The sequence below is a fragment of the Schistocerca nitens genome, chromosome 1, assembly GCF_023898315.1.
Source record: "Schistocerca nitens isolate TAMUIC-IGC-003100 chromosome 1, iqSchNite1.1, whole genome shotgun sequence".
Classification (NCBI taxonomy): Eukaryota; Metazoa; Arthropoda; class Insecta; order Orthoptera; family Acrididae; genus Schistocerca; species Schistocerca nitens.
The window spans coordinates 788886649-788905296 of NC_064614.1; the positions used below are offsets into that span (position 1 = coordinate 788886649).

Below are 18648 nucleotides of genomic sequence, written 5' to 3' on the forward strand. Positions count from 1 at the left end.
TCAATCTGTCAGCTGTAGGCAGAACTTCCAATATTTAAGAAATAGCTGCGCTACTTTCGCCAGCAGTTTACTATCGTAATTCAGCGATTCCTGCTCCGTGTACAGCCACTGTCCATCAATACAAGTACGTATGTTTTATAATATTATAGCTAATTTTACGTTCTTTTTATGCATCCCCTGATTTATGTCCTGTACCATATTCCAGTTTTGAAGGTGTGAATATGTTCATGTGACGATCGATACCGGTCACCTTGTAATAAACGTGTGTTTGCGATCTAAATTGTTTCATGATTACTTTCAGTAAGTCCTTCCTAGCGAGGAGACGTCACGGGGAAACATCACCAGGAGCGACAGTAGCGTCTGAAATATATCAAGGAAGTGTTACGGGAGCATTATCTTCACTGGCCACTAATGGCCCAAAAATTTATGACCACTGCCCACAGCGAGACTGAACACCGCTCGGTGGTACTGTGGCCACATAACGCGGTAAGAAACGTATACGCAGGGGCAGATCGAGGACGTGGAAACACCGAAAGCGCAATGCTTAATATGGTGTAGCAAAACCGTTGGCGTTAAAAACCGCTTCCACTCGTCTCGGGATGAGTAGATACAGGTTCTGTATGGTTTAAGGTTCAAATTGTTCAAATGGCTCTGAGCACTATGGGACTTAACTTCTGAGGTCAATAGTCCCCTAGAACTTAGAACTACTTAAAAACTAACCTAAGGACATCACACACATCCATGCCCGAGGCAGGATTCGAACCTGCGACCGAAGCGGTCGAGCGGCTCTAGACTGTAGTGCCTAAAACCGCTCGGCCAAAACGGCCGGCTATGGTTTAAGGGAATCTTATTCTATTCTTCCTGTGAAACAGTGATAAGTTGAGGTAACAGTCATAGAGACGGATAGCGATCACGTGCCATTCTCTCCAAACTAGACCGCAACGGCGCAATGATATTGAAATGTGACTGCTGTACCTAGAAGAGATGAGTCAGTTCATCCTTGCTCTCACAAAACCATATCTGGGCGTGAGAGCTATTAGAACAGGGGCCCTACCTTCTCTGAACGCCTCATAACCATTGGGGACCAAACATTGTACCATGCGATGGACCTGACTAGTCGAAAGGCCACATAATTCTTGGGACTAATGCGACCTTACAGAGTAACCACAGGGCCTAAAGAATACCACGGTAGGGTTGCCAAATCATCACCGAACTCCCGCCGTGTTTCACTCTTCGAACTCGGCTAGAAGATGAAAAAAAAAACAAAAAAGTTCAAATGTGTGTGAAATCTTATGGGACTTAACTGTTAAGGTCATCAGTCCCTAAGCTTACACACTACTTAACCTAAATTATTCTAAGGACAAACACACACACCCATGCCCGAGAGAGGGCTCGAACCTCTGACGGGACCAGCCGCACAGTCCATGACTGCAGCGCCTTAGACCGCTTTTTTTTTTTAATCTCATTTTGTTCGTTTTTGTTTGGTTGCATCTCCTCGGTGCGGACGTCGCAAGATACCCGTTTCAGTTCGTCGTTGATCCATTAACTCAGTTTTTTTTTTTTATTACAGAGGGCAGCTAACCCTCACCGCTCGGCTAATCCCGCGCGGCGATGAAAACAATGAGAAGCAAGACTCATGTGGCCAGGTGACATTCTTCCATTGTTCTATAGTGTAGGTTTTACGGCCTCGGCACCACGTTTTCTTGTTACGGGCTTTTGCGTCACTGATGTGTGGATTTGGAATTCAAGCTGGCCCTGCAATGCCCTGCTTATGGAGCTCCCTTCGCCGTGTTGCTTTTTTGGTGTTGACATGGTTCGCGAGTGTGACGTTCAGTTCTGCATGACTATTGTAGGTGTCACAATCCTCTTCAATTACTGTCCGTTACGATCACTCAACACACAGGTCCGTCCGTGTTGTGACTTAGAAGATGCTTTTCCGCTTTTCCTGTATACGGTACAAATCTCCGATACTGTGCTTCTGCAAAGCCAAACACTTCGGCTCCTCGCTTTATGAAGCACCAACCGCACGAGCCCCAACAATTTTCCCACGTTCAGACTCACTTAGATCTGACATAACGCACTCACTGCTACATAGAACACTGTTCTGAGCTCGACTGAGGACATTGCACTGGTGCCGTTTCGTGGTCAAATACAACAGCGCAACCTGCACGCTTGGCTAGCATCTGCATTTATGTTCAAGCATGCGTTTATCGCAGCTTTCCCATATTTTTTATACAACCGCTGTAAGTGGAGTAGTGGTGACTGGGGAGTCATTCCAGTAACGATATAGCCGCAAATAGGCAAATACACTGATATACGCGACTTTGACAAAGATCACGTTATTGTGAACCGACACCTGCGAAAGAGACTCTGGAAAAAGGTGACGATGTTCGGCTGTTCATGTGCTACTGTCGTGAGCATCTATGGAAAGCGGTTGAAGGACTGTCAAATCACGAGCTGGCGGCCATGTGTTGGACGTCCACTTTTGATCACATAACGCGGAAGTTGACGGCTTGCCCGCTCTGTGAAGCAAGACGGCAGCTACGTGTTCCCACGTTAAGTAAATTACGATTGCAGTGGGCACGCGATGACCGAGATCAATGGAAACGAGTCACCTCGTCTGATGATCACGTCTGTTGTTACACCATGTCGATAGTCATCTCCCGATTCGCCCTATCCAAGCGAAAGACTGTTCGAAACATGCACCGTGGCACGGACAGACCAGTGACGGCAGTCTTATGGTACGGGGGACATTCACCTGCCCTTCCACGAGACCTGTTGCACTAATGAAGCCACCATAACACATCCTGACTCCGTGCGTATTATTGCACACCATCTCCGTTCGTCGATGCTTAGTCTTTTCTCCGACGGCGATGGCGTCTTGCAACAAAATAACTGTCCGTCACTAGGCCAGATTCGTGCTACAGAGGTTTGAGGATCATGTTAGGGAACTCACATTGATGCCCTGGCCACCAAATTCGCCTGATGCGAACCCTATGGAACACACTTGTCTGGCGTAATCTCCTTGCCCACAAACCAACGAGCCGTAACTTATGGGAATTGCGTGACCTGTGCATAGAGGTACGGTGCCACATACCTCCACTAACGTAGTGAGGACTTGTCGAATCCACGCCATTCAGAATCGCCGCTGTATTGCGTTCCGGAGGTGAACGATCACGCTATTAAGCAGGGGTCATAATGTTTTGCCTCATCAGTGCGTGTGTAGTCGACCTAGCAGGTTGAGTTTGTAGATTTCTCGGATTTCACAGACGTAGCTGTATGCACCCGTATTACATCCTTACAAAATTCTTACGTTTTTCAGAAAGTGTTGATGATGTTTAGCACTTTTAACCAGCGGCAACAGGACCTCAGAGTTAATACAGATTATGTACTGAACACAAGTGGACGAAAATAAACGTTAACGTTCGACTGCATCGCCGCAAATCATTAACTGGAATCTGTCACGACCGTTACGTCTCACGAGCGTCAGTCATTAACCAAGGAGCGTCTCTGCGCATTGTTAAGGATGCAATGACTTCACCATATCTGGTAACAGAAAATGAAGTTACCAGACTGAAAAAACCGAAGGGATCCTAAGAAAGTCTATTTCTCCCTCCAACAAGGCCGCTGAAACATCTCTTTCTGGTAACCAACTACTCATTGTGTGTAATAAAACAGTACATTCTCCGTTGTAGGCCGTATTGTGCTTTGTTAAAGTAGTGGTGTTACCTCATGTCGGCCGTCAGCCACTATCAAGCATCTTTGCTATGTCATGTATTACATACCGTGCTCATCACATTCTTTAATGTCACATACATAAAACCAGAAGTCGCGCTCCATCATAACATACTCTAAGGGCACTCTGCAGCCCTTAGAGAATGTTATGATGGAGTACGACTTCTGGTTTAATGTATGTGACATTAAACAATGTGATGAGCACGGTATGTATTACATGACATAGCAGATGTTCTTGACAATGGCTCAAGGCCGAAATTATTAAACACTTATTATTATTATTATATTAGCATTAAGCACTGAGTTGCTGCGGACCCCACGGAAGCAAAATCTTCACTTTTTGTGTAGCTTTATTTAAGGCGCATTTTGTCTTTCATTTATCTTCAATCGGCGTAACACATTTATATCTTCGTAAAAACAACATTTTTTTTTCACTTGCGTTTTTAACGCTGGAGCTGCATTTTGTTCCACAGCTTGTGGTTCCTTTTTCTGCCTTTACATGCGCACTACGAACAGTTTTAGTTTTCGTACTCGTGGCCTACGTGTAGCGACTTTGAGTTAAAATCGACATCTGGGTCCCGGGTTCGAACCCCGCTACTGCTTAAATTTTCGCTAAGGCGGTCGAAGACTTCCTGCTAAGAAATCACTCTCGTTCTGCCAATTCCCTAATCTTGCACTTACGGTGGGAAATGCCCTAAAAGGGGGAAGAATCAGATATGATCAACCGCATTAGGTTGCAGAAGGCAACGAAAACCAGTGCATTAAACACGTAGTGTATGTCCACATAGTCATGTGGCCTGTAATTGAAAAACTGTCATGATTTTCTCTGCATTGGCAAACGATACCGGGAGTGGACTGTCAAAGGGAAGGTTACCATAAGAAAAAGATGGAATAACCAACGAAGATGTTGACGGTTATAGACACAACATTGCTTTATCAGTAATCTACATAAGCCTGTTCATAGGTGTTGGTTACTGATGGGATAATGTATACGATTGGCGTCAGTTAAAATATGAAGATAGTGTACTGAGTACTTAAACTGGTTGAAATATAATAAAAAATCTAAACGACGGCTGTAGGTGTCTCATTTTATTACGCAGCAGAAAATGGTATAACGGGAGTACAATTCGTTATGCGGAGGAAAATGAGGTAGAGGATGAGTTACTGTGAACAGTTCATTGATAGGGTTGTTATCAGATTCGACAGCAAACCAACGCCGACAACTGTAGTTCAGTTGGACGTGCCAACGTCGCAAGCAGAAGGTGAAAAGATAATCTATGAGGATACTGAGCTGTTAAGACAGTGTATGGAAACCTAATAATAATGGGGGATTGGAACGCGGTTGTAAGAAGGAATAGAGGAAAAGGTTACGGGAGAATATGGGCTTGGCAGTAGGAATGAGAGAGGAGAAAGACTAACAGAGTTCTGTAGTAAGTTTCAGATAATAATAGCGAATACAATGTTAAATAATCACATCACAAAAGGAGGAGGTATACTTGGAAAAGAGCCGGGGACACGGGAAGGTTCCAGTTGGCATCACGGTCAGACAGATTCTGAAATCAGATATTGAATCTTAAGACGTACTCACGTGTAGATATAGATTCAGATCATCATTTAGTGATGATTAAGAGTGGACTGAGGTTTAAGAGAATCATCCGGAAGAGTCAGTGTGGAAGGAAGTGGGATACTGAAGTAGTGAGCAATGATGAGACGCGTTTGAAGTTCGTTAAGGATATGGTTACTGTGATAAGGAATACCAGACGAGGAGAGGATATCTATAAAAAAGGCAATCGCAGACGTTGGACTTACAAACGCAGGTACAAGGAAGGTAACTGCGAAGAAACCATGGCTAACAAAAGAAATACTTCAATTGATCGACAAAAGAAGGAAGTAAAAAAATGTCCCGGAAAATTCAGAAATACATATCACTTAGGAATGAAATAAACAGGAAGTGAAGGGGAGCTAAGGTGAAATGGCTGCGTGAAAAATATGAAGGCGTGAAAAAGAAATGATTGTCGGAAGATTTGACTCAGCATACAGAAAAAACAACCTTCGGTTAAATTAAAAGCAAGGGTGGTAACATTAAGAGTGCAAGGGGAATTCCACTGTTAAACACAGAGGGAAGAGCAGATAGATGGAAAGAGTACAGTGAAGACTTCTATGAGGTGAGGACTTGTCTGACGACAGGATAGACAAAGAAATTGGAATCGATATGGTACACATAGGGGATCCAGTATTACAGTGAGAATTTGAAAGAACTCTGGAAGACTTAATGTCAAATGAAGAAAAAAATGGTTCAAATGGCTCTGAGCAATATGGGACATAACATCTGAGGTCATCAGTTCCCTAGAACTTAGAACTACTTAAACCTAACTAACCTAAGGACATCATACACAACCATGCCCGAGGCAGGATTCGAACCTGCGACGGTAGCGGTCGCGCGGTTCCAGACTGTAGCGCCTAGAACCGCTCGGCCACCCCGGTCGACTAAGGCTGAAGAGATAGATAAGATAACAACGGAATTTCTGAACTCAGTGAGGCAAGATGAAACCAAACTACAATTCAAACAGGCGTATAGAATCTATAAGACTGGCAACGTACCATTAGAGTTTCGGACAAAATGTCATCCCCGCAATACCGAAGAAATCAACGGCAGATAAGTCGGAAAACTATCGTACAGTTAGCTTAATAGCTCACGCATTCGAGTTGCTGACAAGAATAATATACAGAAAAATGTAAAAGAACATTGAGGATCTATTATACGACGATCAGTTTGGCTTTAGGAAAGGTAAAGGCACCAGAGAGGCGGTCCTGAGGACGCGCTCAGTACTGGAAGCAAGAACTAAACTAAACTCCTTCCGAACAGGCCATGAAGGCCAAACTGCACCGACCGTCCGCCGTGTCATCCGCAGACCTCAGACGTCACTAGATGTCGATATGGAGTGGCAACTAGTCAGGACACCGCTCTCCCGGCCGTAGTCAGTTTAGGAGACGAGACCGGAGCCGCTACTTCTCGATCAAGTAGCTCCTCAGTTTGCCTCACAAGGGCTGAGTGCACCCCGCTTGACAACAGCGCTCGGCACACCGGATGGTCACTTGTCAAAGTGCTAGCCTAGCACGGCAGCGCTTAATTTCGGTGATCTGACGGGAACCGGTGTTACCACTGCGTCATGGCCGTTGGCCACTGGAAACAACTCTGGAGGAACATCAAGAAAAGTTTATGGATTTGTCGGCCTGGAAAAAGCATTCGACAACGTCAAATGGTGCAAGATATTCGATGTTCTGAGAAAACTAGGGGTAAGCTATAGGGAAAGACGGGTAATATACAACGCGTATAAGAGCCAGGAGGGAACAACAATAAGAGTTGAAGACCAAGAACGAAGTGCTCGGATTAAAAAGGGTGTAAGACAGGAATGTAGACTTTCGCCCCTTCTGTTTTATCTAATGGTTCAAATGGCTCTGAGCACTATGGGACTTAACATCTATGGTCATCAGTCCCCTAGAACTTAGAACTACTTAAACCTAACTAACCTAAGGACACCACACAACACCCAGTCATCACGAGGCAGAGAAAATCCCTGACCCCGCCGGGAATCGAACCCGGGAACCCGGGCGCGGGAAGCGAGAACGCTACCGCACGACCACGAGCTGCGGACTGTTTTATCTATACATCGAAGAAGCAATGACAGAAATACAAGGGTTGGAACTTTAATAAAGGGCAATTATTTATTTACAGCTCGTACAAAATAGATACGTGTTTTAAAGTTTTACTGACCTTGAAAGTAGTCACCAACATTGTGTATAACCCGTTGCCAGCGATGTGTAAGTCGTAGGATACTCTTAGCAGTGCCAGTCGTGTTGACAGTTCGAGCGGCGCCGTCTGTTGCCCGACGAATTGGTAACGTTCTGAAGCGAATGCCGTGAAAGTGTTTCCTTCAGTTTAGAAATCGAGTTGAACTCAAGAGGGCTTAAATCATTGGAGTGCAGTAGGTGGTATAGCACTTAGCAGCCCCATCAGTCAAACAAATCAGTAACAGCTTGCACTGTACGTGCTTGAGCATTGTGCTGCAAAATGATGGTCAGGTCCTGCAGAAAGTGTCATCACTTCTGTCTCTATGCTGTCCATTTTTGGAACTCAACCTACGACCAGTTTAGAGACCCACATACAAGTTATGCGACGTCTTAGAATTATGTGGGCGAGGTTAGGAATCATGTGGGCGTGTATCGCGGAAGACTATTTGCTTGGGTCCTACATGTTGCCTCCACGACTCAGGTGGCCAATGAACAGACAGTTCTTGGAAGAGAACCTGGTAACATTATCGGCTTTGCAGAAACAGAAAGTGCAGCGTTGACCCACACTTCCGGCAATCGACAGATCGGCCGGAAGGACCTTTACATCACCCTTCAAGATCCGGACACATTACTCCACTAGACTTCTTTCTGTGGAGCTGTACGGAAACCTAAGTGTGTTCTACCCCCGCGGACTCACAAGAAGAGTCAGTTGCAAGACTACCTTAAGCGAACACACGCACACCGCGCCAAACATTTCCCATCGAATACGGGACGCCTCGCTAAGGCGTCACTGGCTCGGCGCTTAAGTTAATAGTGTTCACTTTGAATAATTATTTTCACACTGATTTGAATCATAAAAGACTGGAAGATTTTAAATATTGTTTTGTTCTCAGTCACAACGAATGACCTGGATTCTGCGTATTCACTTCAACAGCTGGTTGCATACCTAAATTAGTTAGTTGTTGTCTTCATAATCATATCAGTCAGTTTAGGCGTTGAATTTTTGTACACCCCTTATGCGAGAAACATCGTCATTCTACGTAAATCAGGATACTTAATTTACCGTATTCCAGGTTCACTTGATGCACGAGTTGAACAATAAAGTATTATTAATAGCAGATTTTTGGTGGTGTACGAATATTTTTCTTGCAACGTCCCCAAGAGGCCGGGTGCGCCCGTTTCATTTGTTACATCAAGCAAAAACCCTAGGCTGTTCCAGCAAGCCTACCTGAATACTTAGTGCGGTCGTCAGAAGCTATGGGGGCGGACATATTGACGCCAGTAGTTTCCCCATTTCTCCATCGCACGCAACACGAGAGTCTTATACAGTGAACCTTCCCTGCGCAGGTAGTGTTAGCAGTGCACTGCAGTCATGCAACAGATTTGATCACTTGCAAGAACTGATCCAGGTCGAAACTGAATTTACAGAGATCTCAGACGTATGCATAAATTTGTTGCTTATGTAGTTGAATGATTCTGTTGCCCTGAACTTGTATTCTGCAAATACATATAATGCTTCGTGGAGTGTGTGTTAATAGACAACGAGCGATAGTAGTGCTAGGCAGCAAATTTTAGAGAAGCAGTCGACGCTTTACTGTGACTGTTCGTAACGGGAAAATAACCCAAAATGAATTGACAGAAAATATAACAGACATCCTTCTAAAACAGGCATGTCGCGTCGCTTCGTTACAACACATCTCTCACAAGAGTGATAAAATTACGTCTTGTCCGAATGCCTGATCTAGAGCTTCCTTTGAAAGGAAAAGGACTTATTCTTGAGTCTTAGAGAATTGTTTTTCTGAGGAAGTCCACTGTGTTTCCGAATTGATGTATTAGAAAAATGACAAACTGCTTGCTATATTACGTGTGCGTACAAAGCGGAGCATTCAAGATTGTGCACCTTGAAATCAGTATCAATGAATGGTATGGGGCGAGCTAAATGAAATGCCTCGCTTTTGATCGATAGTTAAGTAAACAGCATAATAGTACACTACTGGCCATTAAAATTGCTACACCACAAAGATGACGCGTTACGGACGCGAAATTTAACCGACGGAAAGAAGATGCTGTGATATGCAAATGATTAGCTTTTCAGAGCATTCACACAAGGGTGGCGCAGGTGGCGACACCCACAACGTGCTGATATGAGGAAAGTTTCCAACCGATTTCTCATACACAAACAGCAGTTTAACGGCGTTGCCTGGTGAAACGTTGTAGTGATGCCTCGTGTAAGGAGGAGAAATGCGTATCATCACATTTCCGACTTTGATAAAGGTCGGATTGTAGCCTATCGCGATTGCGGTTTATCCTATCGCGACATTGCTTCTCGCGTTGGTCTAGATCCAATGACTGTTACCAGAATATGGAATCGGTGGGTTCAGGAGGGTAATACGGAACGCCGTGCTGGATCCCAACGGCCTCGTATCACTAGCAGTCGAGATGACAGGCATCTTATCCGCATGGCTGTAACGGATCGTGCAGCCACGTCTCGATCCCTGAGTCAACAGATGCGGACGTTTGCAAGACAACAACCATCTGCGCGAACAGTTCGACGATGTTTGCAGGAGCATGGACTATCAGCTCGGAGACCATGGCTGCGGTTACCCTTGACGCTGAATCACAGACAGGAGCGCCTGCGATGGTATACTCAACGACGAACCTGGGTGCACGAATGGCAAAACGTCATTTTTTCGGATGAATCCCGATTCTGTTTACAGCATCATGATGCCCGCATCCGTGTTTGGTGACATCGCGGTGAACGCACATTGGAAGCGTGTATTCGTCATCGCCATACTGGCGTATCACCCGGCGTGATGGTATGGGGTGCCATTGGTTACACGTCTCGGTCTCCTTTTGTTCACATTGACGGCACTTTGAACAGTGGGCGTTACATTTCAGATGTGTTACGACCAGTGGCTGTACCCTTCATTCGATCCCTGCGAAACCCTATATTTCAGCAGGATAATGCACGAGCGCATGTTGCAGGTCCTGTACGGGCCTTTCTGGATACAGAAAATGTTTGACTGCTGCCCTGGCCAGCACATTCTCCAGATCTCTCACCAATTGAAAACCCCGTCTGGTCAATGGTGGCCGAGCAACTGGCCCGTCACAATACGCCAGTCACTACTCTTGATGAACTGTGGTATCGTGTTGAAGCTGCATGGGCAGCTGTACCTGTACACGCCATCCAAGCTCTGTTTGACTCAATGCCCAGGCGTATCAAGGCCGTTATTACGGCCAGAGGTGGTTGTTCTGGGTACTGATTTCTCAGGATCTATGTACCCAAATTGCGTGAAAATGTAATCACATGTCAGTTCTAGTATAATTGTCCAATGAATACCCGTTTATCATCTGCATTTCTTCTTGGTGTAGTAGTTTTAATGGCCAGTAGTGTATAATCATTAGGAACACACATAGAATTGTTTTCAAAAATTTTTGTGCAGTGTCGCTGCAGTAGTACTCTAAGCTGTCTGCGCTTCCTTAAAAGTAATATCCATCACCAACACTAGCAACCTAAAAGCGGTTATTTGTTATTAAACTGTGCGCTCAATCTATTTCTCTATGGTTAATTTGAACCCAGTGTTACGTTTGTGACTGGAACGGTTTTCTAATCTACGTTAGTATTTCACACAGGAGCACCCTTATCTACGTAGGCAGACTGTGAAGAGCTAGCCGAGTCTACAAGGGTTACGGGGTTATTTACGCTACGACGCCCAAGGTAGGGCGCGCTAGCAGGACCCAGCCCACAGCCGTGGTTAATTGCGGCCCACACGCCGGACAGGCAACTCACCCACGAGTCGTGGTTCTCCATGGCGCGCGGCTGTGGCGGCTGCGGCCACGGTCTCAACACGAGCCGCCGGCGCCGCCGCGCTCCTGCCACAGACGGAAACAGCCAACAGGTTACACTCGGGCCCGCCTCAGCTCACAGCTCGGTTACCACACAACTGTAGTTATCTTCCTCACGTCCGTCGCTTTTTCACACATAGAGAATGAAACTCGTTCAGGCTCGTACAAGTGAATAAACGCGTACATGTAAATGTTACATACAGCGTGATCATTCTGCCCCTAGCGCTGGGTTTTATGCAACCCGTAACACCTTCAGATACTACACACAAGATTTTCATTTTCTCTCACTCACTATGTGCAAACCATCAGTCCTACAGAAATATGAACAGAATCTGTGGGAAATGTAATTTATTTAAATTTTGTACGGGGATACATTTTTACTAGAGACCGTATTTTTCGAATTATTCGAGAAATACGTACAAAAATGACCTTCAAACATGTTTTTCTTGAGTAACTTGTAAACACCAGCGAAAAGGTGCTACAGTACAAAATTTAACGACAATAAACTTCCTACACAAAGGTCCTGTACTATTTTTTTTTTTTTTGTAGGATTAATAGTTTGCACACTGCGAGCGAGAGAATACGAAAATCTTGCACGTGGTATTGGAAGACGTTACAGGCTGCATAAAACCCTATGTAGGGCAGCTTTATCACCCTGTATGTAGCACAGGTTTACATAATAGATACAGTAATAGCTATAATAGAATGACGTAGTTGCTGGCTCGTATGGATAAAATATAATGATGCAGGGTGACGTAATCATATGCAGTCACAGCATACTACTGACCACGAGAGTTTAGGTTGAGCTATTTTACGAAAATTACACTTTACAAAAACATTTCACAAATAGCTTTCAGTAGACTACCCTATATTAACAACGAGGGGTAAACCTCTGGACTTCAGGACATTTAAAACGGGCAATAAAAACCGAGGTAAATTAAGAAAACTTTAAAATCTATAAGAAGCAAAAATGTAGAAGTGTATTTACAGAACGATCACTAGTGTTTTTTTTAAATAAAAGCGAAGTGCTTCCGGTGCAAAACACTCTTAAAATGGGGTATGCTTTAGACAGAAAACTCAAACAACTCTCTAACATAACAGCTACTGCAGCAGGTGGCCACGCAAACAAGTCTCTTGAAATTATTTTGATCTGACGAATTCAACAATCGCGACTTCAGCTGTTAAATTTAATGCCAGTACAGCAATTTCGACTTCATCAGTGTGTTCGGAAAGGATATCCCACTTCAGCGACGTATTCACGAGCACAGTTATGCCCAGAAGTTGAGAGACTCGCAAAAAAGTGTTTGTGAGTAATGGCTAAATCAGTAATGATGTTCAGTAAAGGAAGTAACCAGAAATGAATATATTGTAACTGGTGCTAGTCTGGACAAGACTGAATACACAGGGTACGACACTGAGTCGTTACTTTTTTTGTTTCTATTGGCTTTCCGGTCTTGCTCACTCAGCCGTTTCAGTAATGGAAAGGCGATACGATAGCGTATAGGAGACTATTTTCTTGTCATTTACGGCAATACGAACGTAAGGAAAACACAACACACAGTCCCCTAGCGGAGAAAATCTCCGACCCGGCCGGGAATCTAACCCGGGCTACGCCAGTTTGCGATCTAGCGCGCTGACCGCCCAGCTACCAAGGCGGACTAGTCGTTCCTTCCATAGCCCTGCAGCCGGCACGACGCAGCTCCCTGTTGTTAAATAAACATGGCGTAACGGGGCGGATCCTGTCATATCTAGCACTTCCACCGCTTGTTTTCGCAAAAAGGATGACTAATAACGATAACAAGCGTCATATCATTACGGCCCTTTTTTCAGTGGTTCTCGAATGCCAGTAGAAAACTACACATCTACGTTTTAAAAACTCCATAAATTCCTCACCACGTCGGTACATAGCATTGCGAGCATTACTCGTAAAACAAAATACGTTTCGAAACACTCGATATTTTCAGCTGTCGTGAAAAATATTACCGAGTAACGAAGAGGACGAGAACGAGCTATCTGGAAAGCAACGAGAGTAAAGTGAGTGAGGGTTTTGTAGACTGGTAATTACAGCGCGCGGCAATTAGAGTGGTAGCGAGCAGCGCAACAGCGAGATGGCCTGATGAGAGGAAAGTGGGAAGAGCACACGCCTGCCTGCTGCCACCTGTTACCACCACAGCGTTGTCGCTTGTCTGCATCTCAAGAGCGAGGAGAGCGAAAGTCACCGATGAAGATGATTTCTCTTTAATTTTGTCATGTTCCAGTGAGAGCAGCAGATCTCCAGATCAGCCGTGTTTCCATCTGTCTTGAGTCTGCCCTCACAGATTTGTCATCGAGGTTTACTCCCATATATACACTATGTGATCAAAAGTATCCAATCACCTGGCCGAAAATGACTTACAAGTTCGTAGCGCCGTCCATCGGCAATGCTGGAATTCGGTATGACGTTGGCCCACCCTTAGACTTGATGACAGCTTTCACTCTCGCAGGCATACGTTCAGTCAGGTGCTGGAAGGTTTCTTGGGGAATGGCAGCTCATTCTTCACGGAGTGCTGCACTGAGGGGAGGTATCGATGTCGGTCGGTGAGGCCTGGCACGAAGTCGGTGTTCCAAAACATCCCGAAGGTATTCGGTAGGATTCAGGTCAGGACTCTGTGCAGGCCAGTCCGTTACAGGGATGTTACTGTCGTGTAACCGCTCCGCCACAGGCCGTGTATTATGAGCAGGTGCTCGATCGTGTTGAAAGATGCAGTCGCCATCCCCGAATTGCTCTTCAACATTGGGAAGCAAGTAGGTGCTTAAAACATCAGTGTAGGCCTGTGCTGTGATAGTGCCATGCAAAAAAACAAAGGGTGGAAGCTCCCTTCATGAAAAACCCGATCACACCATAACACCACCGCCTCCAAATTTTACTGTTGGCACTACACATGCTGCCAGATGACGTTCACCGGGCATTCGCCATACCCACACCCTGCCATCGGGTCGCCATATTGTGTACCGTGATTCGTCACTCCACACAACGTGTTTTGACTGTCTAATCGTCCAATGTTTACGCTCCGTACACCAAGCGAGGCGTCGTTTGGCATTTACTGCCGTGATGTGTGGCTTATGAACAGCGGCTCGACCATGAAATCCAAGTTTTCTCACCTCCGCCTAACTGTCATAGTATTTGCAGTGGCCGGCCGAAGCGGCCGTGCGGTTAAAGGCCTTGCAGTCTGGAACCGCAAGACCGCTACGGTCGCAGGTTCGAATCCTGCCTCGGGCATGGTTGTTTGTGATGTCCTTAGGTTAGTTAGGTTTAACTAGTTCTAACTTCTAGGGGACTAATGACCTCAGCAGTTGAGTCCCATAGTGCTCAGAGCCATTTGAACCATTTGAACCAGTATTTGCAGTGAATCCTGATACAGTTTGGAATTCCTGTGTGGTGGTCTGGATCGATGTCTGCCTCTTACACATTACGATCCTTTTCAACTGTCGGCGGTCTCTGTCAATCAACAGACGAGGTCGGCCTGTACGCTTTTGTGCTGTACGTGTCCCTTCACGTTTCCACTTCACTATCACATCGGAAACAGTGGACCTAGCGATGTTTAGGAGTGTGGAAATCTCGCCCACAGACGTATGACGCAAGTGACACCTGATCACCTGACCACGTTCGAGGTCCGTGAGTTCTGCGGAGCGCCCCTTTCTGGTCGCTCACGATGTCTAATGACTACTGAGGTCGCTGATGTGGAGTACCTGGCAGTTGGGGCAACGCAATGCACCTAATATGAAAAACGTATGTTTTTGGGGGTGTCCGGATACTTTTGATCACATACTGTAGGTTGGATTCAGTTCGCCTGTAGAGAATCTCCTACGGCTCTAGGTAGATCTAAGAGTATGACCCGCGTGACCTATTTCTTCTGATTTTGAATAGTGAGTGAATAACCAATAAGACTTGAACGGTCTAATACAGTGTAAAGTAACCTACCTCTTTTTTAAATGTTGATCTACGTGTATATCGTAACTACTTGCTACTTCAAATTTGCTATCAGGAACTAATAAGATGAAAAGTAAAGCGGCGATGGAGTGTAGTCGAATTATTTCAGTTGTTAGTGTGGGAAATTGGATTAGAAAATGAGACGCTAAAAGTGATAGACGAGCTTTTTCTATTTAGGCAGCAGGATAACTGACGACGGCGGAAGTAGAGAGAATATGAAATGTAGACTTGCAACAACAAGAAAAGTATTCATGAGAAATGTAGTAAATGCTAACAGAAATTTACTTGTTAGAAAACCTTCTTTTTAAAATTTTGTAAAGTAGGCTTATACAGAAGTGAAATATGATCAAAATACGATACAGCTATTAAAATAACAGAACTTAGCTGATGGAGCTACAATTGCCTGAAACTGCAATTAAATTCTCTAGATTTTATTATACCATAGTCGAATGTAAGGAGTCAAACCTCATAGTCAGATGTACCTGATAGATATAATGGAATTGATGCGCAGTATAGTCATCTCAGGACCATATCTTAGTGACGTCAGTTGCCCAATAATGTGCATTATCGAATCAGTTATTCGCAGCTGCGCTGGGAGCCGCTGGTTCGACACTGCACATTACTGAAGGACGTGATTCTATGTTAGTGCGACATAGTCCTAAAATGAACAAGCCGCATATGGATTAATTATATATGGGAAGGCCGGTTAGTATCGGACGGCGGATTATATCGAACGAGAGCTGTTTCTGAACTTTTCTGTTGCTCCACTGCCGTGTGAACTATGAAGGAACAACACTTCTAACGCGGTTTTGAATCAAAATAACTGTGCATTTTGCGGTGTACCTAGTGAGTTTTTAGGAGCACAGATTTAACTATGGAGTCTTGTGCTGTGTTTGCAAGTAAGTAACACATTACATTTTTTTATTGTAAGCTGTGACGATATGTAGCCCACCTAATGATAGTGGGGACTGTAAACTGGCACAGCAGCACGTTCGGGTTGTGTCGGGCAACACAATTTTAGGTTGTACCGAAAAAAAAACAGGTAGCATAAAAACATAAATGTTTACTCTTTATATCTTTAAGAAGCAAAGATGGAGAAGTCAAGATATAAATGGGAAGAAAATAGCATGAACGAAAGTGTAGAAAACCTCGGAATTCTTGAAATGACAATGAGGGAAGCGAGCGAGAAATGTTGAGTTCCAAGAAGTACATTAAGTGATAGACTTAAAGCTTTACGGAAAAACGACGAGAATGCCGTGAAACCTGTTTTAGGGGATTATTAATTATTCTTGAGCATATTCAGTAATAAACAGGAAACAGTACAGAACGACCACGTTAAAAAGCCGATTTCTTAAATCTAGTGTACAAATATACAGAGCAACTGAATATAAAGCATCTGTTCAATAAGACAACAATGAAAGCGGGCAAAGACATTCATAATAATTTTATGAAGACTTAAGACCGTGGGCAGCAAATTCAAGAGTTTGTAGCGAGCAGCAGGTTTCAGTAATAAACAAGGTGACGGATTCTTTGACAGACTAGGTGAGTTTACGAAAAAGTTCAAGTTTATAAACATTTAAGATCCAATAAAGACTTTTGAGTAAGAAAAATTACTTTTTAAGCATTAAAATTTCATGAACGATACGACTTCAAAATATTTAAACGATCGAAATGCAAAGAGTGGAAAAATATAAAAAAAGTCAACGAACGTATAGACTTACCACACAGTTATTAATTATATTAAGCAACATTTAATAATATAATTTAGTGTGAAGAATTTTTCAATGCAGCCTTCAGAAAGAAAACAATAATTTCGAAAAAGCTTACGTATCCGTTACTATCTGATCGTTTCCTGTGTATCCAATACGTCTGATGATGAAGCAAGAAGCTTTAAAATCGACTATTGTGTAATAAAATAAGTTTTTAATTGCAATCTGAGGCAATCTCTTTCTTCACTGAAATAATATAAGTTTTTTAACTGTGGTGTTGCACAATAATGCTCAAAATTACGCGAGTGGACAGATTAATTAATGAAGAATCACGGAATCTAAATGGGGAGGAATGAGCTAGATGGCACAAATTGGCTAAAGGAGGGGTAGGTTCACAGGACAGATACTGAGGCATAAAGGAATAATTTGGTAATGGAGGAAGGATGTGTGAGGAGCGGGAGTATGTAAGGGGAGAAAATAGTTTCAAATCGATGCAGTAATATGCACGTATGAAAAAAAAAAGCTTGCACAAGATTTTGCTCGCGTGGAGACTTCATCGTCCGCAGCTCGTGGTCGTGCGGTAGCGTTCTCGCTTCCCGCGCCCGGGTTCCCGGGTTCGATTCCCGGCGGTGTCAGGGATTTTCTCTGCCTCGTGATGACTGGGTGTTGTGTGATGTCCTTAGGTTAGTTAGGTTTAAGTAGTTCTAAGTTCTAGGGGACTGATGACCTGAGATGTTAAGTCCCATAGTGCTCAGAGCCATTTGAACCATTTTTTGAAGATGCAACGGAGAGCAGCGCGCTTCGTTACAGGATCATTTAGAAATCGCAAAAGCGTTACGGAGATGGTAGATAAACTCCAGTGGAAGAGTCTGCAAAAGAGACGCTCAGTAGCTCGGTACGGCCTTTTGTTGAAGTTTCGAGAACATACCTTCACCGAGGAGTCAAGCAGTATATTGCTCCCTCCTACGTATATCTCGCGAAGAGACCATGAGGATAAAATCAGAGAGATTAGAGCCCACATAGAGGGATACCGACAATCTTTCTTTCCACGAACAGTACGAGACTGGAATAGGAGGGAGAACCGACAGAGGTACTCAAAGTACCCTCCGCCACACACCGTCTGGTGGCTTGCGGAGTATGGATGTAGATGTAGATGTAGATCTACTGCAGTGGGATGAACTAATCGACCAATCTCCTTCACCCCTCCCCCTCCGATCTCTCAATCCTCGTAATTGTTAATTACAGTTATGTCTCTGTTACCAATCAGTAAGCTGCCAGTCAATAATTCTTGTGTTGTGTAGCTAAACAGCTAAGCTCTCTGTTGTTAACTGTGTTTCTAAAGAAACGAGCAAGCTCCGTCCGAACAGGCCTCGAAGGTCGAACGCTACTGGCCGAACTCCGTGTCATCCTCAGGCTACAGGCGTCACTGGATGCCACTATGGAGGGTCATGTGGTCAGCACATCACTCCCCCGGCCGTTGTCAATTTTCGTGACCGGAGCCGCTATTGCTCAATCAAGTAGCGCCTCAATTGGTCTCAGAAGGGCTGAGTGGACACCACTTGCCAACAGCGCCCGGCAACCCGGACGGTCACTCAT

General features: G+C 44.5%; 1 protein-coding gene across 8 annotated transcripts in view; it reads right to left on the reverse strand.

The window, feature by feature from the left end:
- Positions 1-18648, reverse strand: part of LOC126262041 (la-related protein Larp4B-like) — a 504153-nt gene that overhangs the window by 215389 nt on the left and 270116 nt on the right. For 2 of the 8 annotated variants that reach the window (XM_049958594.1, XM_049958592.1), the window contains one exon: positions 11318-11400. The exons of the other annotated variants lie outside the window; for them this stretch is intronic. In XM_049958594.1, the coding sequence (XP_049814551.1) occupies positions 11318-11338 (21 nt within the window). In that variant the 5' untranslated portion in view covers positions 11339-11400. The remainder of the gene's footprint in view (positions 1-11317; positions 11401-18648) is intronic. 8 annotated transcript variants of the gene reach the window in all.